This window comes from Hylobates moloch, unplaced genomic scaffold (genome assembly GCF_009828535.3).
Source record: "Hylobates moloch isolate HMO894 unplaced genomic scaffold, HMol_V3 SCAFFOLD_6, whole genome shotgun sequence".
NCBI lineage: Eukaryota > Metazoa > Chordata > Mammalia > Primates > Hylobatidae > Hylobates > Hylobates moloch.
Genome location: NW_026652281.1, coordinates 119,601,102 through 119,625,466, shown reverse-complemented (window position 1 = coordinate 119,625,466; position 24,365 = coordinate 119,601,102). Strand labels below are relative to the sequence as shown.

General features: G+C 44.3%; 1 protein-coding gene across 1 annotated transcript in view; it reads left to right on the top strand.

Annotated features, from left to right (window-relative positions):
- FGF1 (fibroblast growth factor 1) overlaps positions 1-24,365 on the top strand; it is a 102,648-nt gene that overhangs the window by 65,662 nt on the left and 12,621 nt on the right. The window contains 2 exon segments of the mRNA XM_032158211.2: positions 8,774-8,976; positions 22,141-22,244. Coding sequence (XP_032014102.2) covers positions 8,774-8,976; positions 22,141-22,244 — 307 coding nt within the window.

Sequence of the window (24,365 nt, the reverse complement as noted above, 5' to 3'; positions counted from 1 at the left end):
GCGCCATTTTGCAGATGAGGAAACTGGGGCACTGTGAGAATGAGTCATTTACTAGCGAGTGTCCAACCAGGATTCAAACCCAAGTTTAGCAGTATGCTGGGTCAACCATCTATCAGAGGGGAAAAAAAAGGAGAATTTTAAAAGCCCTGGCATTTGCCAATTTCTATGATATAAATACTCTCAGCAGGGTTGATTTCAAGATATTAATGGATTTAATAATAGTAAAATTCCTGAATATTTAATAATTGGCTTTCATGAGCTTGTGGGAGCTGTCTCCTGCACACCGTTGTCAAGTCCATCCCATAGTCAAGCCCACAGTTTAATGTCAACCACGGAAGATGAGATTTCAGCTCATGGAACAGAAATGGTTTGGGGGCAACATGCTGAGATACTAGCCCAGGCCAGTCAGCCATGGCTACACTCCTACCTCAGACCCAGTACAGATCATGGAGGGTGGAGCAGAAGAAATAGAAAGCAAAGAACACACTGCCTCCCTTTCTTCGGCAAACTTTCCTTCACCAGGGAGTGGAAGGTGGGTCCCTGCCAGCCTAACACGCAGTGGCAGAAATAAAAAAAACCTGGATTTTTTTTTTCCACCTACAAATATTTTTCTTGGTTAGATAAGTTGAGACTTGAGACTAAAGGAGCTGATCACTTCCTTTCTGAGATCCTTAATTTCCATAGTATTTTCTTTAAAGAAATAAGGAAGTATTTATTCCAAGATGAGGACAGGGATTGAGCCTGCCTTTAACCAAAGGTAGGGTATTCTGGCCTAATTCGAACCCAATTAAAATACATTTAGACTCTTGGCTTAGCTTCTTTCTCAATACCTATAGGACATCACTTGCTAATTACGTAGTCTGATAAGATGTTCCACGAGAGGCTCCTGAGAAAGGATTGGCCCTTCAATCAACAGGAATTCACAGGACACTAATAATGCATGGGTATTTGCTCAATGCTAGATAAAGAAAAGGCATAGTTTCTGTCCCAGGGTCTCGAGACTAATGAAGGAGTCAGTCAAGTAAACATAGTTAAATTACATTCATTTGCTCATTCAACAGATGTTTATCAAATGCCCATTAGGTGCCAGGCATTTTGCTAGGCACTGGGATACCATTGTGAGCAAGACCAATTGGTTTGTACTATTCATGGGGCTGACAGTCTAGTCATGAAAAGAGACATTAAATAATCACAAGAGTGAACGTGTAATTAAATACTGGTAGTAAGAGCTGTGAAGAAATGTTAAATGGTCCTATGAGAACTGGAGGAACCTGACTCAGTTCAGGGAAGACAGGAAAGGCTTCCATGAGGAATTGAGAGTTGAACTAAGATTTGAAGAAAAATTAGGACTTAACCAGGGGAGTAGGGTAGAGAGAAAGAGAGGAACATCACTCTAGAGGGAACAGCATGGGCAAAGGTCCTAGGGTGGGGGGGAATCAGAAAATGGAAGGCAAGTTTGGAGGGAGACGTTATGGGAAATGAGGCAGAGGGGGAGTAAGGGCTGAACCTCCCAGAGTCCTTCAGGCCACAGCAAGGCTTTTGTTTTTGTCCCGGAGCAATGGGAAATCACTGAAGAGTTTAGGCAGGGGGATATAGATGGGAATTACACCCAGCGCTGCAGTGAAGTAAAGGAAATGCTGTCTGCTGTTGGGAGAGCACAGGGGAATGAACCCACCTAAACTGGTATATGTGAATTTTAAGAAAGAGTAGGGAGGTTAGGGTTGGGGGATGTGTCCAAATAAGGCTTGCTCAAGGAGGAAATATCCGAAATATCCAGCTAAATTTTTGAAGGGTGAGTGTGACTTAGTCAGATCATGGTGAAAGGGTGGAGGAAAGGAGGGAAGGAGGAAGGGAGGGAGGGAGAAAGAGAGAGAGAGAGAGAGAAAAAAAATACTGTTGGCAGCAGCAGAATGTTTGGGCTAAGACCTGGGTGAGTATGAGGGTGTAGGGGGACTATTAAAAAGAGGCCAATAAGAGAAAAAGTCACAGGGTTAAGAAGGGGTCAAATGATGAGAGCCTCACAGGTCATGGCAGGAGTCTGGGTTTTATCTTGAAAGACAATGGGAAATCAATGACCTAGTCAAAGATCTACAGCAGGGGAATGATGAGTTAGAATGGTCACTAGCAGCAGAATTGACAGTGGATTGAAAGAAGGCAGTGCTGGAAAGGTGAGATCTGCTGCAGCAGCCCAGGTGAGACAGGTGCTGGGTCTGTGCTAAGGCAACAGAAGTGAGGAGAAAAGAGGATGGCTTTAGGAGACACTAAAAAGGTAAAACTGAAAGGGCATTGTCACCAACTGAACAGGTGGGAGTGATTTCTATTCTGCCCAAAGAATAGTCTGAATGAAACAAATTTTTCTATTTGGTTGTCTTGCCTTATGACCCGGTACATGGTCAATTTTTGTAAATGTTCCATGTGTCCTTGATAAGAATGATGTTCACTTCATTGTTGGGTACAAGGTTCTTTTATACACTCATCAATTAAGTTTACTAGTTGTATATTTCAATCTTCCACATATTAATATTTGGTGTCTGTTTGCTCTATCATTTATGACAGAAATGTATTATAAAATCTCCCACCGTAATTGTGGAGTTGTCATTTTCTTTTTACACATTTGTCAATTTTTGTTTTATGTATTTTGAGGCTATGTCATTAGATATATACATGTTTGGAATTTGTATATCTTTCTTTTGAATTAATCCACTTATTATGTGGCAATCCCTTTTATCTTTAGTCATTCTTTTTGTCTTAGACCTACTTTATCTGATATTAATATAGCCACACGAGTTTTCAATTTTTTTTTTTTTTTTTTTTTGAGACGGAGTCTTGCTCTGTCACCCAGGCTGGAGTGCAGCGGCGTGATCTCAGCTCACTGCAAGCTCCGCCTCCTGGGTTCACACCATTCTCTTGCCTCAGCCTCCCCAGCAGCTGGGACTACAGATGCCCGCCACCACGCCCAGCTAATTTTTTTGTATTTTTAGTAGAGACAGGGTTTCACCATGTTAGCCAGGATGGTCTCAATCTCCTTACCTCATGATCTGCCCGCCTCGGCCTCCCAAAGTGCTGGGATTACAGGTGTGAGCCATCGCGCCTGGCCGAGTTTTCAATTTTTTTGTTAACATTTCTCTGGTATCTATTTTTCATTCTTTTGCTTTTAACTTTTCTATGTCATTATGTTTTAAATGTGTCTCTTGTAATCAGAGTGCAGATGGATTTAAAAAAAAAGTAGCTAGTAAATTTAGCACATTTACATTTATTGTGATTATACCTATATTTGGATTTATTTTGGCCACCTAATTTTGAGCAATGTTTTTACTTTATTGTCTTTTTTTCTTTTTCTAGATTATTTTGGAATAGCACAGGGTTTTTTTGCTTTTGTTTTTTAGTTTTTCTTGAGACGGAGTTTTGCTGTTGTTGCTCAGGCTGGAGTGCAATGGCACAATCTCAGCTCACTGCAACCTCTGCCTCCCAGGTTCAAGCGATTCTCCTGCCTCAGCCTCCTGAGTAGCTGGGATTACAGGCATGCACCACCATGCCCAGCTAATTTTGTATTTTTAGTAGAGACAGGATTTCTCCATGTTCGTCAGGCTGGTCACGAAGATAAGCACAGTTTTATTTATTCCACCTTATCCCCCTTATCCCTACCAGTTGCTGCTTGGACTAAATACATTCTATTTCTTTTCATTTAGTAGTTACCTTTAACATTTAACATGTATATTTGACTTAGCAAAATTTAAAGTTAATATCTCTAAGGGAGAGTTAAGATTTTGGGTGATGCCATTCATAAGCACAGGGAGCAAGGACTTAGAGCATATTTGGAATCAAAGCTAAGGCCCGTTTTTTATATGCTGGGTTTGAGGATACATCCAATTATCACCTTAGCACCTGTGTGTCTACACATCTACCTTCAGTGGCTTTATACACTTTGCAAAATATCCTCCTTCATGGGCATTCCACATTGCTTACACAGTGACAGGGATTAAAAACAAAACTAAAAAATAAATGTCAGTGTTTGCCTTCCTTTGATTCTTAACACATCACAGTCTTTCCTTCCAGCTTAGTTTCCAGGGCGAAGCTGAGCACAAATGTCTCCTAGAAATAATGGGCTTCACAAATAACTATAATAACTATATAGTAACTGTCACTATATTAACTGTTGATAAGCTGAAGAACTGAATCTGAAATGCAGACCAGGATTTTTTCTTACATAACCATAGCTTACCTTTGCGTCTTTCATCTTCTCTGCTATGTTTGTGGCTTACATCACAGGGGGAGGAGCTTAGCTCATTTCTGCCAAATATGGGAAGGAAAAACTTCTATTTTCAAACCAATTAAAAAATTATTTTAAATTAAGCATTTAATCATAGCTGACTTAGATCACACCAGGCTCCAACTAGTTCAACATAACCAGTTACTATTATCTCCTATAGGTCAGGTCCCATTTTTCAAGTGCTATATGAATATTGTACCCATTTAATCCTTCAGACAACTGTGCGAGAGGCAGGATGAGAAGTATTAGAGGAAACATCTCAGAAGGAGTGAATGACTCGCCCAGGTTCCCAGAGCCAAAGTGGTTGCTTACTATCCACATCCTGTTCATGTGTCAGAGTTCAGATTCCCTTCCAGAGGCCACAGCTGACAAAGTATGTCAGCCTTAACACAGATGTTCCAATAGGCTTGGTGTTCCTCTAACCTAGGTGTCACTGATAAATCAAAAAAATCATCTGGATTTCCTAAAATCTCACCCGTACCCCAAATCTCAAAGGGCTGGGCTTCGTGCACAATGATGACATGGAGTTTGCTGGGCTTGATCTTCTCCATTTCCCTCTCCATTTCCCAACACAACACAGACAATCCCCTCCTCTGACAGCCACTAAAAAGAAAATAGTAACAAGAAGCAGAGCCTATAAAATTCCATTACACTTAATGCCTGATTTCACCTAGTTAATGGATTCATTTATTAAAGCAATTTGTGTAAATCTCCAAGGGCCCGCTAATGTTGCTGCCTTATGGTTTTATCACGCCATATACTTCCTTTATTTCTATCCTTTAACAAACAGTGGATTGGCAAGGAACTTTGGACCAACTACTGCTCAAACTATAGGCAAATTACAAATAAAGCTTAAAATAAGGGCTTTTCATGCCCCTGGGGTCTCCTTTAGCAACAAAAAGGGATTTCATTTTTTGTATGTTTCAGCTGAGTCATCAATCTCAGCTACCATGGTCTGTCAGTTTCATGTTGACGCCAGGCTTATTTTCAGGAGCCTACACGTCTCCTTCAGGTTTTCAGGTGTGGATCTGAAGGGTTTGGGGAGCCATCTGACATCAGTATAGGCACCCTCATGATGCTCCCTCTCACTGAGAGGAGCAGGCAGAGAGCAGAGGTGTGGCCTTGTGTAAATGCAGGTACACTGTGGTCAGGAGGGAGGGGCCCCTGAGGACCTGCTGGGCTCTGGCCGAGGTCATTTAGCCAGTGAAAACTCCACAGTGATGAAATCTGGGCTGCATGGCTCATACACACATGGTCCAGAATCTAGAAGAAAGGCCATTCTTTTTTTTTGAGACGGAGTCTCGCTCTGTCGCCCAGGCTGGGGTGCAACGGCACAATCTTGGCTCACTGCAACTGTCGTCTTCCAGGTTCACGCCATTCTCCTGCCTCAGCCTCCCGAGTAGCTGGGACTACAGGCATGCACCACCACACCTGGCTAATTTTTGTGTTTTTAGTAGAGATGGGTTTTTGCCATGTTGGCCAGACTGGTCTTGAACGCTTGACCTCAGGTGATCCACCCACCTCGGCCTCCCAAAGTGCTGGGATTGCAGGAATGAGCCACCACATCTGGCCTGAAAGGCCATTCTTAACATGAAATTGCCCCACAATCAGAGGCAAATGGGGACCTACACTGGAGGAAGTCCAGAGACAAGGAGAAACAAAATTTGGCCCACCTAAGATTGACAATACAAATGACTATTTGTGCAGTTAAGTGGCAACCACTGGTATATAATTATTGTCTCCTGTACCAAATGAAGTACATAACTTAGGAAGTGCTTGGAAAAAATAAATGAAAGAAAAAAATCATTATCTCTTAGTTGTACTTTAAGGAAGGGGAATCTGGTAATGGTTGAGTGCTAATAGAGAGGTGAGGGGTAAAGATACCCACACTGGGAAGAGCTAAATTGCTTTACATTAGAAGTGGATCCAGAAGGGAGTGGAGTGAGGAGTTAGAGTGAGAGGGTAGGTGGAGAGAGGAGTGAGTGGAGAGACAGGAAGAGACAGAGGGACAGAGAGTAAGAGAGCCAGAGGTGGGCACAGAAGGATTTAGAGGCTTATGGATAAGAAAGAAAGGTTTGGAAGAGACAGTGACGATGGAGAGAGATTGTACTATGCAACGTAAACTCTGCAATCCTCTCTGTGAAATTGACATAAATAAAATTATATATATGTAGTATTATATTTATTTTCTGTCTGTTGCTATATTACGTGAAAATAATTAATCGAAGTTTCACCATATGGGATAGAGGGGACATTTGGGACGATCTGACCTTAAATATAGTTTATATGGTATATGCGAAATTCTCTTTGGGGTTCTTGGAGGCACCTCCAACAGTAGCTGAAACCAGGGACAATGGCTGGCCCATGTGGCGGCAGAGTGGGAAAAATGTACCAGAAACATTAACATGCCAGGAGCAGAGAAAACAGATGGAGGCTTCCAACACGAGCCCTCATTTTAAAGTCATAAGGACAAATTATTGTAATTGGTGTCTTGATTTATGATGGAACCGTCTCCTATGAGAGCAGCTCCACGCGGCTGCTACAGGCACTGATGGATGGTTAGTGCAGGGAAGGCAGGGTAGCTGCTGGTCTTCCATGATGCTCACGAAGCTGTTGGGGTGGGCTTCTCCTGGAGAAGGAGGAGATGCATGGAGTCCTGTTTCACAGATGGCATAGGGACAAAAGGAGAGGCTGTTGGTGGAGACCAGCCAACCTTTGGGTCACAAATATATGAATGACAAGTTATGGTGGCAGATGTACATGCCAGGCAATGGGTAAAAACCCCACTCCTCATAAAAAGACTAGTGTTAATAAAGTCACTAAACCTTTTCATGGTGATCAAAGGCAAATTGGGGCTTTCTGTTCCCAGACTCCTTTTGCGGTTCAGCTCCACCGCTTACTAGCTGTTGCCCTTGGGCAGGTCACTGAACATCTCTAAGCTTTGGTTTTATTAAAAATGAGGATAATATTAGTGTCCACTTCAAGGGATTATGGTGAGATTACTTGAGATAACCTGTAGCCCAAAATACGTTAATGATGAGGAGGATGATTTTTATTCTAAGACCACTTGGTAATCAATATGTATTAATGATCACATTCACTACTCACACTTACAAAGTGCAGCTCCCAGGCCAGGTGCGGTGGCTCACACCTGTAATCCCAGCACTTTGTGAGGCTGAGGCAGGCGGATCACGAGGTCATGAGTTCAAGACCAGCCTGGCCAACATGGTGAAACCCCATCTCTATTAAAAATATAAAAATTAGCCTGGTGTGGTGGCACATTCCTGTAATCTCAGCTACTTGGGAGGCTGAGGCAGGAGAATTGCTTGAACTGGGACCCGGGAGGCAAAGGTTGCAGTGAGCCAAGATCGTGCCACTGCACTCCAGCCTGGGCTACAGAGACTCCGTCTCGGAAAAAAAAAAAAAAAAAAAAAAAAGTGCAGTTCACACGTTAGTTTCCTGGTCTCTTTTTGGCCTCTTTCTTTTCAGTTTTTAGAGTCACCAGCACTTCCTTCTCCTAAATGGGGGGGGGGCAAGTATATGTTTTAACCAATTCTAATGCTCATTCGTTTTGTTTTTTAATCCTTTGAGGTGTAAGTGATGCATTTTCACATTAATAATATAAGTTTGCATGTAGTGGCTACATATAATGTTAAAGGTATATTATATATAATATGGTGGTTTCTGTGTTCTATCTCACATTAGAAAATAGCTAGGATGAAAACAGCCTGCGTGCAAGGGACAGAGCCACCTTCTCTGTGCCACACGAAGCTATGTGGAAAGCTACGGAATGGGCAGGAACCAGGCATAGCCTTCATAATGATCTGTCTCATAACATTTCCTTTGATACGGTGTTTGCCCTTTAAAAACCCCACTTACTCCCACTCTGTACCTTTTTCCCGGGTTCCAGTTCTGTTTCCCCCAGCAAATCCAGAAGGTTCCCTTAACTTACTAACCCTTTGCTTTCCCTGTTGTGTCCCTGAAAGGCCTCCTGTGCCTTTAGCTGCAGGTCCCGAACATCCAGGCCATCTGTGCTATCTGCTTCACGGTACCTCATCAACGCAGCGTGAGGGTGGAGGGCAGAACCTTGGTCCTGGCCTCTCGGCTTTTGTGGGTTTCAGCCAGACCCTGGGTGCTATTTTAGTGCAACTTTGGTGTTTAATTTGAGGATGTGTGTGGACCAGAAGGAGGGACCAAAACATGATTTTTTTCCCCATGGTCAGATGATTAAATTTGAAGTTCTAAAAAATGCACAGTTTGGTCCAAAGCTGTGTCCAATTGGGAAGAGAGAAAAATGCCCTGGAAACCCCTCCCGGGCCTGGGACCATCCTTCCTTAACCACCAGCCACCTCGCAGGCCCGCGGACTGCGGGCATCACCTGGGCAGGCTGTGCTTACTCACTACCCAGGAGCCCTGTGCCCTGGAGCTGTCCTTCCTCTCTTCAAAGTGCATTTTGTGCCTTTGCTGGAAGAACCGACCACAGGTTTGTTCAATTTCTTACAGTCTTGAAAGCGCCAAAAGCAGTAGCTGCTGAGCCATGGCCGAAGGGGAAATCACCACCTTCACAGCCCTGACCGAGAAGTTTAATCTGCCTCCAGGGAATTACAAGAAACCCAAACTCCTCTACTGTAGCAACGGGGGCCACTTCTTGAGGATCCTTCCGGATGGCACAGTGGATGGGACAAGGGACAGGAGCGACCAGCACAGTAAGCCCATCTCTATGGCACCCCCTTCCCTTTCTGACATCTCCTGTAGTCAAGGTGGGAGGAAGGTGCATACTTAAGCACAGGTACTTGCTTCTCCAAGGTTCTATTCAGGCATGACAATTCAGAGGTGGAGTCACATAAATGTGTAAAATGTCTGGGTTTGGAAAATAGGGAGTTGTGGGGGCCACCACTTACCCAAATGTGTTCTATTTCAAGTTTTTTAAAGCACTCTCTGCTGACCCAACAGAACTGGCTGCCGTGCTCAATCGCTGTATGTTTTCCCAGGTTTCTGTAACTAGTGAAAGATCTGGCCCCGAAGGCTAGTCAGGGGCCTGCACGCTCCATGATGGGATGAACCAGATGGGCATGGCGGTAAATCCTGCACGGAGATGTGGGCTCCGTTTCAAGTCAACTGACTCTCCTGGTTATGTTTCCACTGGGCTTGATTTGTGACATCCTAGTTCATAATTGTAGTCTTACACATCATAAATTATGCAGCTTTCCCTCTGCGTATCACGCAGATGTGGCTGTGGTAACCAGCAGTGGTAAACTCATTCTCCAGACCTTACAGAAACTGGAGAGCAGGAGCAACTAGCGCCAAATGCTGAATATCTCTTCCAGGACTTCCTGGCAGCCCGGTTCTCAGAGGTGTTGATAAATGAAGGTATGACTCTGGAGAAAAGGATCTTCTTGACTATCTAAGTATAACAAAATCTCTTCCTTCTGCTTTGGTACTTCTGGCATTGGTGTGCATGTTTGATATTAGGTGTCCAGGTCCTATCGTGATGTTATCTGAGATTCCCTGAGTCCCACTGCAGCATCAGAGGTTACAAAGAAGCCTAAAGTCAGATCCAGTCCCTGCTTAGAGGGTCAGCAATCTCAAGAGTCAAACATGCCACAAATCAAGAGAAGGAAAATCAGGAGACCCAGAAGAAGACAGGCAGGCAGGAAGTTTCTGTAGGACTGGCTTTAAAATGCAATGCAAAATACTCACTTTGACATGATGGTTTATATATCAGGTGGTCTTAATTATTCATGGACCATGCACCGGAGGTTGCAGGCTCTAAGCACAAATGACCACTTTGCTGGTGCTCACGCTCTACCCTCAGAGGCATGGGTAATGGGGATGGACGCTGGCGTTTACACATGAGGTGACATTGTTCCTTCCTCCCCACCCACCGCACAGACCCTTGAGATGAGGAGCAGGAAGCCTGAGGCTGGGGCTTGCAGCTGCAGGATTACCTCTTTTGGGCTTTGTTTTGATGGCTTATCTTCAAATGAGCTTGCTGAATGCCTTATACTCAGTGAAAAGCAGGTGTCAGAATGAGGCAAAAAAAGACTCTAGTTTGTTAAAAAGCATACATAAGCAATGTTCACTGCAAATTAGCAAACTTAGATTGTAGTCCATTGTGTCAGGCATGATACACAGCTCACGTGATCTGCCCCACACAACACAAAGGAACAAGCTTTAATTCCTCTGGGTTTTAAGTGTTCCTAATACATCTTACCAATTTTCTGAAAAAGTAGGGAATGCTCTCCGGTCCTCAGAACCCAAGAGGAAAGACAAACTTCGTGATATGTTCCTTGGGGTTAAGCTAGCTCTTCTGGAAACCTTGACTTCTGGAGTAACAAAAGGCTCCGATACTGGAATTTCTGTAGCAATGGAAAATGGCTTCACTGTTGTCATTCCATCATTAGCACAACAGACTGCACTCTGGGTGTGTAACGCTGGCACAACTTCTGGAATCCACAGTGGATTTGGCCACCTGACTTAAGATGTCAGGAGCCCCTAGAAAGCAGCACAACGTAGCCCGGGGAGTGCAGGTGAGGATTTCTGCATTCAAGGAATGCCAGATTATTTTCCAAGTGAACTTGGACAGCTGCACCTTGCTGCCCTCACTTTTCTCATTTGTATAAAAAGAATACTAATATTCCTTGCCTCACAGGTTTCTTGGGAGGGTTAAATGAGATAATATAGTGAGCGTTCTTGACACAGTGGCTGGCACAGAGGAACAGCACAGCACGTGTTGGTTCATATTGCAGTTATCATCATCAAGCTTTCCATATAATCAGCCTAGCATATGGTAACACAGGGTTGTATTTAAGGACCTTCCAGACTCCTCTTTTTAACAGTACTGCCACCCAGGAAAGCCAAGGGGCTAGATGCAGGCTTAGATTCAGGGTCTCTCTGCCAACGCTCGGAGTTGTTGTGTGGGCCTATTATTTGCTTACTCTGGAACTAAGAACAAGGACCAAGAGGACAGAGATCAGAGTAAGTGGGGTGGGTGGCCAGAAGCCCATCCCTGTACCTGTCAGTACTGGAACTGGATATTCCACTGCAGAGTCAGCAGGCTCGAGTTCAAGCCTACTCTGCCCCTTTCTACCTGGAGCAGCCCTGGACAATTAACATTCTTGCCATTATGCATTCTTTCTGTTTGCAAACTCTGCAAAAGAAGCTTCAAGCCCCCCAGCCCTGGGACTCTTCCAGTCCTTTCCTGACTAGAAATTGAAGTGTCTCTAGTGTTCCCAGATACTTTTCAGAAAAATCGTTTAATCTTGCTGAGACTCAGTTTCCTCACCTGTGGAATGGGAATGGCAGCATTGCCATTTTGCCTCACAAAGCCAAAACTTCTATTTACTAGGGTTCTGCAGGTGAGAGGAGTCTTGGGCACGGATGTACTCCCTGAATGTGGTTCTGTCGCCCTCTTCTGCCCAGTAGTGGTACTGCCAGAGCCCTTCTGAGTTTCAAGGGTTATTCAGAAACAGAATTGCCTCGGCCAGGCATGAGACGGATGCTCCCTGACTAAATGTGATCCGCATGGCCTGGCAAGGAGATATTTTCGATTCCTTGACTAGTTTGAGCATAATTAGAGACTGAGGTGACAGAGTCACACGTTAAGACTTCCTTCAGAAAGAGCGTTTCTAAAAGCCAATCGAAAATTTTAAACAAATCACACAAGATAGAACTGTATGCTTTTGAGCTCTACAAGGCAGAAATAACTCCTTTCGCGGCTGCTCTTTGTCCCCAAGTCATTGATCATTCCTGGGCAAATGTATCTTCCTCCTACCTCTAGAAGAATGAGTTTCCAAGTACCTAACCTTTCTTATAGTGGTATAACCCTAGGGCAGATGCTCGTGTGGGGGCTGTTCTAATAGAGACCTGAGTAGAATGTCTCTACTGGTGGACTTCTGGCCTGCAGAGAAGATGGTTTTGGTTTGTCCCGTTACCATTCCTTAGATCGCTGCTGCAGGCAATTACCAATATGGACTGCGAACATTTGTTACGCTGCCATGCTAGGAAGGCCAGGCAGAATCAGCCAAGGAGTGCTGCATAGATTCCAGGGCTGATGGGCACAGTTTGTGAGAAGGTTCATGTTGGCCCCTAAGCTTCAGCTCAGGGGGACACGTAAGTGGTGTCACCATGAGAGGGGGAGGTCCTGGAAGAGGATCAGGTCCAGGGGAAGATGGCCAGTTCCATTTTGGACACAAGCATTTGAGGAGTGTCTCACGTACCATGCAGTTGTCCTCAGGGTTATAATTCTCCATTTATTTGTGCGATTATTTAATGGTTTTCCCTCCTACTGGACTCCTAGAGGACAAGGACTTTGTCTCTTATTGCTCAACACTACAAATCTTGTGTCTAGCACATTGCCTGCCACTTGGTAAAATGCCCAGTAAACATTGATTTGATAAGTAACTGAAGTGTATTGGTGGCAGCTAAATTCAAAGTCAACAATATATTCAATAAACATCTATGAGCCCTGATATGTGCTGAGCATTATGCTGAACTCCTTCACTTCCACCTAACCACAACCTTGAGAAGTTACTAATTATTATCACTCTAAGAACACTGCAGTTGACAGGCGTGACCAGCTCCTAACTGGGAGGGCTTGGCACCGACCACGTCTTCTGCTTCCAGGACTAAGGCTCCTTCCATATCCCACCACCATCCGACACCAACATCATGACAGCAGTTCTGCCCCACAAACTGATTCAATAAACACATCTGTGTTGTGGATCGGATGGGTGTAGGTCAGGTCCCAACACTGCTGTTCACCAGTTGTATCATCCTGGGACAGTTACTTCTCAATGTGCCTCAGTTTCCTTGTTTTAAAAACAAGAATGACAACAGCACCCACTCATAGGAACACAGGAGTTTTAATGTGATAATGTTTGTAAGAGTGTTTAGCACACTGCTAGGCACACAAGTGCTCAAAAAAAAATGGTATTGATCATCATTCTTCCGGGATTCCTGAGCCTTCCTCACCTAACCAGCTGACCTTTCAAGTCTGTTAGATTAAGTGAATGCTATGCTTGCTCGCGGAACTGAGGGTGACTCTTTGTCTCAGCTTCTCTGGGACTATCTGAGTTGAAGCCCCTGAGGCCTGACACGGAGGCATAATGTGCCCAGGCACAGGTGCAGCAAGCCCCGCCCCGTCTCACTCCTCTGGCAGGGCAAGTCTGCTCTGTGATTGATTCTGATCTTTCTGGGGAGTTTCCTCTCGGGTGAAGGGGGACCATGACTTATCCCTCAATGGGATTAATAACTGGAACAATAATTAGAGAATTATTTCCTCACGAGCATTCCAAACCTTCAGCTGCCTGCCACAGCCCACAACTCCTCAGCTCCCCAAGCACGCAAGAGGCTACGTGGGGAGCAGAATTACCGGCACCACTCACTGCACAAATGGAAATGTTCTTAAGCAAAGTGTGTGCCAATCAAATATTTATAAATCAAGCCACATCCTAAAGGCGCTAGCAGAGTTCACTGCTCAAAACAATCCTACCTTGCAGCCCTTTCTAAAGGGCAGATTCCTCTTCAGGAAATGCCTCCTGCCCTGTTGCTTTAGGGGAGTCTAGACTTCTATTCTCTGGTTGGGATCACTCAACACCTAGCAGTTAAGGCACTTTATTCCCCACCAGCATAGACCTGAAGTCAAAACAGTTTTTCAAATGACCACGATGGGGAGAGCTGGACCCCACTGCCAGAAGTCAGAGAGAGGGGAAGGTCTCCAGGAAGGAATGTACTCCATGACAGGGTGCTCTCACCTCGGTCGTATGTGATGGGAAGGAGTCCTTGCCCTCCTCCCCACAACCCTCATCTGATTACATAGAGGATTTTTATACATAAATTTTAAAATACACACACACACATACACACACACTATATAATATATACTATATACTACATATATGGTGTGTGTGTATGTATATATATATGTGTATATATATGTGTGTATATATGTGTATGTGTGTGTATATATATATACACACACACACACATGCATATATATATATATGTCATTCAGTCTCTGGACTGTATCAAAATTTTCCAGGCAACTTTTTCAGACCTTAAAGAAGCAAACACCTTTTAAGATAAGGTGTTTTTTTCATATATATTTACATAGATGTGTGTGTGTATATATAGATAGATAGATAGATATGTATATATATTTATATATATATGTATGTGTGTATATATATTTTTTTTACCACTGGAATTATTTTCCCCCAAATTCGATTTTTTCCCTTCTCTGTCTTTCTCTAATGTTTTACCAATCCCGGCTTGTGGTTACATTTTAATTATAAATGCCACTGACATAAAACAACCTCACCAAGTTCTGAATGAGGCTGACCTCACTTTGGGTAAACACGGCAAAGGACGGGAAGTCTCCAACCCAGAATAAACCAGGCACATAATCTCTCTTGGCCTCTCTTTGGAGAGCAGAGGCGGAAAGCAGGCTTAGAGGCCACAGACAGACATGCTACAGAAGCAGAACCTCTCTGTCCAGGCATTTTCCTCATTGAATGCACCAGTTGTGGTCTTATCTTTACATCTTCCTGGGATGGGACAGGAAGATGCTAGGATAGCTTGGGGCTCAGAAACAGGGTGAAAGACCTCAAAGTTGACTTCTCTTGGCACTGGCAGGCTCATAACCCTTTTTCCTTTTTTCTACTTTTGGAAAGTAAGGGATTGCTATTCTTACTGTGAACAAACTACTGCTAAGACCTAATGGAGGGCTTTGGGGAGAAGAAGAGAAAACCAAAGCTACAAACTTAGTTCCTCAGACAAAAGTTGTGAACACCTAGTTGGGGGCTAGCACAGCCATGCAAAAGCTCTAGGCTCCCCTTTATGTAGGTTTCCCAGGTATGCAGGGACTCGTGAAGCAGTTTAAATAATGAGCATGGGACAAGGAAGACCATGACCCACAAAGGTGAGTTTGCACGTTTCAGTTTCATTGACATGTAGTTCTGACAAATAGGCCGTTTTCAAACCAACACTTCTTAACTCATTCCTAGTAAAGGAGCAGGACTCTGGATTCTATTGGGGGCACATACAGTCACAAATCCACCAAGTAAACACTTCCAGCCCTCTTCCCATACATTTTTACAATGCTTTATCTAAGTTTGAATTTCTCCAAGAAATTTCTATCATTAGAGTACCTTTTTAAAAGTTGCTTTCCATTTCTTCAGCTAAATTAATTGTTAATGTCCCCATTTCAGAAGGGGAAAATGAAGTACCTACCCTACGGACCATGGATGTATCTTGTTTTTCAAAAAGTACTTGCCCCTTCATCCCTGGGATGCTTGAGAGACACTGACCTTCCTGTTCATAGATAGCAACTCCTAGATCCCTATATGGGATAAAGAAGAGATGCTTGCTCCTCCTCATTTGCTCTGTGCGCTAACCTGGTCAGGGGGTATTGAAAAAGGGAGTGGACAGAGAAGTTAGAGCTTTAGTGGTGCCTCATCCACCCGTCCTGCCTCCCCAGTTCTCCTGGGTCCCTATCTGCCCCCAAGAAGACCCACCTTTTATAAGTGCCTATGCTCTGGTCTAGATGCAACATGGACTCAAGCCTAAGCTGGGTCATACAACATCTCAGGGGTCACCAGGAACAAAAAGCGGGAGTCTTGGCCAGCTCTAAGTGTCCCATTGACTATGAACGGAGCTTTAACACATCAGCTACCATCCTAAAATGTATGAAGGAGAATCAGGGGAGATCATAGCAAATCTCTGATGAAAATTTTGTAAAATACACAAAACAATATGCATAGTTCATGTATATGTAGTAAAATAGAAAACTATGCACTAGATATAGACTAAACACCAGCAAACACCAGGAATCCCATCACTCAGAGTCCTCCAGTGTCACCAGCTGGCTGTTCTTACCTCAGAACTGTTTATAAAGAAATAGAGTTAGGATGAAGGAAACATTTCCTCAATTCCTCTTCCAGTCTTAGTTCCTCTTATCCTTCCCAAAGCAGCTACTTGTATGACTCTGGTCAGTATCTGGTGCACAGTTTTATATTTTACTATAGATATATTCATGAGCTACACACGTTGTATTGTGTTTTTTTTTTCTTTTCTTTTTTTGAGACGGAATCTCGCTCTGTCACCAGGCTGGAGTGCAGTGGCGCGATCTCGGCTCACTGCAACCTCCTCCTCCTGGGTTCAAGCAATTCTCTCACCTCAGCCTCCCAAGTAGCTTGGATTACAGGCACCCACCACCACATCTGGCTAATTTTTTTTATTATTATTATTATTTTATTTTTAGTAGAGACGGGGTTTCACCCTGTTGGCCAGGCTGGTCTTGATCTTCTGACCTCGTGATCTACCTGCCTTGGCCTCCGAATGTATTGTGTTTTTTAATATAATTTTCATCAAGGATTTACTATATTCTCCCACTGCAATTTTGTTTTTTTCACTATATGTTATATTCTGCCTTTCTTTGAAAGGGGATTAAAAAAAAAAACTACATACACATACACACACACACAGAGAGAGAGAAAGAATATTGCAGTTCTTGTGCTTTTGTTTGCTTTTAGCTCAAAAACAAGTGGAGCTTTTGTTATTGTGTTGCTGTATCACTCCCAGGTTCATTTGTCTGTATCCCTAATCATGCGGAAGCCCCAAGTGCAGGGACCATGGCTGGCACTGAGCGTAAGTCCCAGCACCTAGTAGATGAATATGTGTTGACTGAATGGTTCTCCGTCCCCCAACCCTGAGCTGCTACCCGAGGAAGGAGCTGCTGCTGTGTAGCCAGCCCCCTCCCTCTTCCCAAGGCCCCCCTTTCTCATGCTCTCTCCTTCCTTGCCCGTCCTCAGCAGCAGCTGCAAGAGGATGTAAGTCTGGAAAACTGGAATGAAGTCACACTAGAGAGCTGGACACCAAGCCAGCTACACGAGCCGCTCAGCCTGGGTGTTGCTCCTTCCTGCCAGCCCTACTTGCAGAAGGATATATGTTTAGGAAACTTAGCCAGAAAGAAATCTAGTGAAAATGAGCTATGAAACTTGGACATCCTGGAGAAATAATATTTACAGAGGAAACTCTTGAGACGAACTCTCACCGGCACAACAAACCTGGTGTCGGGACTCATGGCTGAGGGCTGAAGTCATGTGCTAAGCAGGCCTCTGGCTCTTGTTTACCTCTATGAGGCCTCTTCATGGCCATGATGGAACTCCACAAATGGCAAAGCCAACCCTATTCAGCCCCATGGCCAGACAAGTAGGTGCTATTGAAGGCAGCAAAACAGAAATGCATAGGAAATGAAAAGCTTTTTAAAAATCTTCCTTGATTGGCTGGGCAGGGTGGCTCACGCCTGTAATCCCAGCATTTTGGGAGGCCGAGGGGGCTGGATCACCTGAAGTTAGGAGTTTGAGACCATCCTGGCCAACATGGTGAAACCCTGTCTCTACTAAAAATACAAAAACAAACAAACAAACAAAAAAAAACTAGCCAGGCGTGATGGTGCGTGCCTGTAATCCCAGCTACCCAGGAGGCTGAGACAGGAGAATCGCTTGAACCTGGGAGGTGGAAGTTGCAGTGAGCTGAGATCACACCACAGCACTCCAGCCTGGGCAACAGAGTGAGACTCTATCTCAAAAGAAAGAAAAAACAAACAAACAAAAACTTCCTTGATTACCTAAAAAGACCTCCCCTTTGGGGTTTCTGTAGCACCTATAATGTGTTTGACTAAATATCTACATATACGGGCGATAGGTTGAAAAGAGTCCCAGGCAACTAACCTCACTCCATTCCATGGCTACAAATGGGATCCTGGATGGCCACCCGCCATCTTGTCCATGTGTGATCTTGAACACAAGAGGGTCCGAGCAGGAGAGTATGGCTGGGTTTGGATCAATCCATTCCCATAATTGGAGCCCAAGAGGTTGTGTGAAAGACAGGAAAAAGTAGGATACTTGGAGTACTCAGCCTGGGGTCTGGTCATGATTTTTCCCTTTCTTAGAAGTATAATGTTGCATAAAACACACTCTTACCAAACTCCAGCTCTTCACCTAAAGGACAGAGCAAGCACCACCTTCCTCCAGGGAATGCTTCGAGGAGAAAAGGTCACAAAAGCACAGAGGAAACAGTCATACGAGTACTGGCCACTTTCCATGCATTAGCCCTTACAACAACTCCCACTATAGATAACGAAACAGAGGCGTTGCCCAATGATCACACAGCTAATAGGCAGCCAAGCAGAACTTGAGTTCATGCAGTTGTGTTCTGGAGCCCACACTCTTTAATTTTATACTATTTATATCAAGACAGAAACTAGCATGGTGCCCGGCACATTGTAGGTGATCAATAAAGTTAGCCCCTTCCTTTGATCTCTCTTAAACATATAGGATTATGCTGAGAAATTGACAGAAAAGTATATGTAAATGTTCTCTGAAAACCATAAAGTCTGATAACCATTTAAAAAAAAAAAAAAAAAAAACAGCTTTATTGAGATAACACACATACCATACAATTCACCTATTTAAGTTGTGCAATGCAGTGGATTTTCTTACAACTTAACAGAGTTGTGCAACCAACACCACAATCCATTTTAGAATATTTTCAAAAAGAAGCCCCATGCCTTTTAACCATAATTCCCCCATCTCCACCCACCCTGGCCCTGGATACCCTGAATCTACTTGCTGTCTTTATGGATTTGCCTATTCTGGACATTTCATTTACATGGAAACATAAAACACATGGTCCTTTGTGATGCTTTCTTCCCACTCAGCACTGTTTCCAGACTCATCTGCGTTGTGGCACGCCTCAGAACTCTGTTCCTTTTTATTGCCAAAGAATATTATATTGGCATTCCATGTATCTACCTGCTCCATAGACTGTTAGACTGAGAAATAACTTTATGGAGACTGAGCGTAAATACCCCTCATTTTACTGAAAAAGAGACTGTGTCTAAGAGGCTATGCAGCCTAGCCAAGGTCACTCAGCTCAGAGCCCAGCCTTGAGCCTTACAACTCTCCACATGGTCCCATCTTACTGCACCCCTCAGAGCGTTATTGGAAACATAACTCAAAGTGCACAGATTATTGATGATGGGCCAGGAGAATCGTCTCTGCCAATATTAGCCCAACACCATTCATTCGCCAAATAATGTAGACTGCCCACTCTGTGCAGGGCACTGTAGGAGGTGCTGAGGACCCCAGAGGGAACAGGACAAGATCTCTGCCCTTCCTCTCAGAGTGTACACTTTCCTGAGGAGGCAGAAATAGATCAGTAGCTCCCTAGATAATAAAATCATTGCATGTTGTACCAAGTGCCATGAAAGAAACAAGGGGCAGAGAAGGAGGAGGATGTGGGGGAGGGTGGCATTGGCAGGGAGAATGAGTGGGGATGAAAGGACCCAGTGCGCAGAGTGTCACAGGTTACCGGGGAGGTCCTCTTTTTGGATATTTAGGCTGAGGCCTGGAGGAGAAGGACCTTGTGAATATCTGGAGGAAGAAGGTCCCAGAGAGAGGGCATAGCATGTGCAAAGATCCCAGGAAAACAGGGAAAGTTTGAATTGAATAGGAGCAGAAAGACAGAGCGAGCAAGTGGTGTGACTGAAGGCTTGAGAGAGCAGGGCCCACCTTACAGTGGAGGCCCATTGGCCTGTTCCCTCATGGCTACACTCTCAGAGCTAACCACTCCTAGGAGGACCTGTGAAAAAGTGCATCAGTGGCTTCCAGTTCCTTCCTGTGAATTAAATAAACTCCATTTGCCACAGGAAGCTGGAGGAAGTCCTGAGTCTCTACAGCAAAGACTTCCAAGGAAGGGAGAATTGCATCTTAGGTAAGGGTGATGAAACTATGTATCATCCTGGGGGTGAATCAGGAGATAAGGAAAGCAAAGAGAAATAAGAAAATACAGGCATATTAACAGAGAAGTTGTCAAACAATTATGGTATAGCTACATAACGGAACACAATTCAACTGGCAAGAAGAAAGAAGTTCACTCTTTCCACACTGATGTAGAAAGATCTACAATTAGTTGTTAAGCAAAAAAAAAAAAAAAAAAAAGCAAGGTGCAGAACTGTGCAATATATGCACACAAGCTCTCTAGAAAGGATACACACACAAGGTGTCTAGGAGGGGTTTCCTTGTTTCTGCATCCCCCCCAGGAGATGTGCACTCCAGAAGGAAGCTTTTCACTATCTCCTCTGCTATTTGGAAACATGGAAGTATATTTCCTATTCAAAGAAATTAAATTAAAAATGAAAACAGGCCGGGCGCAGTGGTTCACACCTGTAATCCCAGCACTTTGGGAGGCTGAGGCAGGCGGAGCATGAGGTCAGGAATTCCAGACCAGCCTGGCCAACATGGTGAAACCCCGTCTCTACTAAAAATACAAAAATTAGCCGGGCATGGTGGTGCATGCCTGTAATCCCAGCTACTGGGGAGGATGAGGCAGGAGAATTGCTTGAACCCGGGAGGCGGAGCTCGCAGTGAGCCGAGATTGCGCCACTGTACTTCAGCCTGGGCAACAGAACAAGACTCCGTCTCAAAAGAAAAAAAAAAAAGAAAAGAAAACAAAGAAAAGGCAATGAGGGGTCTAGATCTACCAACCAAAGCCCTGTGTGTTCCAGCCTCTCCTGCCCCTCGGCCTCTGCCAAGACGAATCTCAGAGATGCCCACTCATCCTCCTACGGAACTAACTACTGGGCAGCCACTGGTTCCTGGTCTAGATTTCACTCCTAGTCGTAATGACGGTTGTGACGGTCTAGTGACCAAATAAATTATCCCGAAGAGTCTAGAATTAATTCCAATTCCCAAATGTGAATTATCAAAGCACCTCTCTCAAGAGGGCACCCTAGGGTGAATAAACAAGTTAATAATTATCAAATGGATATTGGATTCCAATTAAGTGTCCAGCACCTTGGGAGTGTCAATCAGTGTGAATGAGGAGAGTGTGACTCTGTAACTCGTAGTCCTTTCGCTCCATCTCCAGGTTTCTCAACCTGGGCGCTGCTGACTCTTTGGGCGGGAAAATTCTTTGCTGTGGGGGCTGCCCTGTGCATTGCAGGATGTTAGCAGCATCTCGGGCCTCTACCCACCAGATGCCAGTAGCACCCACCCCCCTAGCTGTGACTACAGAAACTGTCTTCAGAGATTGCCAAATGTCCCCGTTGGAGCAAAATCACCCCCAGCTGAGAACCACTGTTCTCATCACTGCATTTCCAGGTAACGGCTTCATTCTCCATCAGGAGCTGGCGATCTCCCCTCTGCCTGTACCCCAGGTGGGGTGCCATAGAGGCTGAGGGATTGACGGAAACTTCATTGTGAGGGAGTTCCCCGAGTTTCACATGTGGCAACCAGTCCTAACTCCCTGGGAACCTCTTCTGTCTCAGGGAAAATAGCAATCTCAGATTTTATAAAATAACGATCTGCGGACAGGAGTCTCTCCCATGACTAGAAGGCCCAGACAATTAAAAGGCACCCCTATGCAGGTTGATAATGAAAGCAGAACACATGCAGGCTGGCCAGATCCTACTCTGTGGCATCCCAAGATTGCAGGGATGAGGGAGCCCGGGGGAGTGAGTGCCATTTCCTCCTGTGATTATTTTCCTACAGGTGACAGAAAGAAAGGAGCGAGGCACCGTGAAGGTGCACTCAGGGTCATTTTGTAACCAACAGGGTGGACAGGTAGGTGAGCCGGCTGTTGTCTCTCCTTCCTTTCCCAAGGACGTAATTCCCGATGGACAGCTTTCTTTGGAAGGCAAAGAAAAAGGGACTGTATTTCTATGTTTTGATTAATCTGAGGCTCATCCCTGAGGGCTCCGTGAAATGAATGAGCAGAATTTTCCATGGCCAACTGTCCTGGCTGCCGGGTCCTATCGGCAAAAGCGTAGTGTTTATTTACTTTTGCTCATGTTATTTTTATTCCAGTTCAGCTGCAGCTCAGTGCGGAAAGCGTGGGGGAGGTGTATATAAAGAGTACCGAGACTGGCCAGTACTTGGCCATGGACACCGACGGGCTTTTATACGGCTCAGTAAGTATGAAGCTGACATGCTTCCAGACGTGGCCAAGGTTTGAGGTTTCCAGAAATCTTGTTACATGGAGTGAGGCAAACTATAAAGCAACAATTAGTCTCTGTTTGTTATTTTTTCCAGAAGGATTCCCACCCTCACCCTGCTTTATTTTAGGCACAAACATAAAAGAGTTTCTTGTGGTATTCTCTCAAAACACCCAAATGTATTATCATATAAACACAGAGGAAAGATTGATTGATGTTTTGGTAACTCTTCAGTCACTCATTTTAGAATATCTAATCCCATTCCATTCATTCATTCATTCATTCCAAAAATGTTTTTCTTTCTTTTTTTCACTTTGAGACAGGGTCTGGCTCTGTCGCCCAGGCTGGAGTGCAGTGGCACAATCATGGCTCACTGAAGCCTCGAACTCCCGGGCTCAAGAAATCCTCCCCCCTCAGCCCCCTGAGTAGCTGGGACTACAGAAGAATACCACCATGCCCGGCTAATGTTTTTATTTTTTGTAGAGACAAGGTCTCACTATGTTGCTGAGGCTGGTCTCAAACTCCTGGGCTCGAGCGGCCTCAGCCTTCCAAAGTGCTGGGATTATAGGCCACCACACACAGCTCAAAAATGTTTCTTGAATACCTAGGTACTACGTGCTATAGGTGTGTCTCTTATTTCTTTTTACACAAATGGCAGAGCCTGGGCTTTCGCAGTTTATATGTCATGCATTAAACTTTGAAAATAGCCCCTTTTATTCTGAAAGGATCACCTAAAAGGATAGAAAGCTTAATAACTTAATTCAACATTTATCAAATGTCTCCTGTGTCTAAGTGCCATGTTAGGTACTGAAAGGATGTGAGGATGAATGAGCTGCATGGAGAGGCATAGTCTAATTGTTTCTTCAGTAGCTAAAATCCTCCATGCTCCCTGCCCTTTCCCTATCATAGCTAATGCTTTATACAGGTTTGACCATGTATAGATAGGTCTTTATGGGAAAGGAACAGAAATAGAGGCAATGTGATTTTGCCCCTATTGGTATCTCTGTGACAGGAGTTAACTGGAGAGACAGCTTAAACCAACGACTGCAGGTTTTGAAGTTATTTCTAGATTTTAATGTTCCCTCCTCTGTATCCTAACAGTTGATAAACTAAGGCTTGGCTGTAATTCCTAGCCCAATCCACACCCCTTTCCTCCCTTTTATGAAGATGTCTTCAAAAAGACAGTCAGTAGGGGGAATTTTAGTCTGGAGCTTCAACTTATACAATTGTCAAGTGACAGAGGGCACAGGAAACCCTCTTGAAGTTGTCGTCTCAGCCAAGGGTCCCGATGTGAATACAGTTTTGTTTCCTCTCACTGCCCACTGGGGATCAGGAGATTAAATCACCAAGGTAATAGGTAACCTCTAAAATGCTATGTGCTCAGTACAGATCACCTGGGATGGCTTTAAGGGGTTTGGCAGTAGGGGATTTTTTTAAGGTAGTTCTTCCAAGCGGCAGTAAAATCAATCCATCAGCCAATCGTTCAGTCTCAGACTCATGATTAAATCTCATGCCTCTGCCACTCTGGCAAGTCACTTACCCACTCTGAGCCTTGTCTAAAATGAGGACGGTCATGGATCATAACCGCCTCACACAGAGCGTACGTGGGTTCAGTAGTGCAACACACAGAATGCGCCCATCAGAGCGGCTGGCACGTCGCAGACCACTGGTGGCTGTAAGACAAGTCATCAGCTTAGAAGCCCCTCACCCTCACTCTGTCTTAGGTTATGCCACAGTTTTATGGCTTTTCCCCCTTTAAATAAATTTTGATGTTTATGGTAACCTGCTTTCACTTATATAAAAATATTGAGGGAGAACTCCCAGAATCTAATTTCCGATAGGCTCCAGGCACCCCCTTCTCCCACCATAGACATGGCCATCACTACAATTGACCTGAAATATGATCTTAATATATTACGCCTAAAAATGTTTGCATTTTCCCCATTGATAAAGAGAAGTTCTGAGATATCTCAAAGCTCTGCTTCATGCTCTTCACAAAATTTGGGCACTAAGCCATCCTGATTCAAACTTGTGCGTGTGGAAAGGATATATATATTTTTTTAAAGTTTGAAAGGCTATATATCAAAATACTGATAT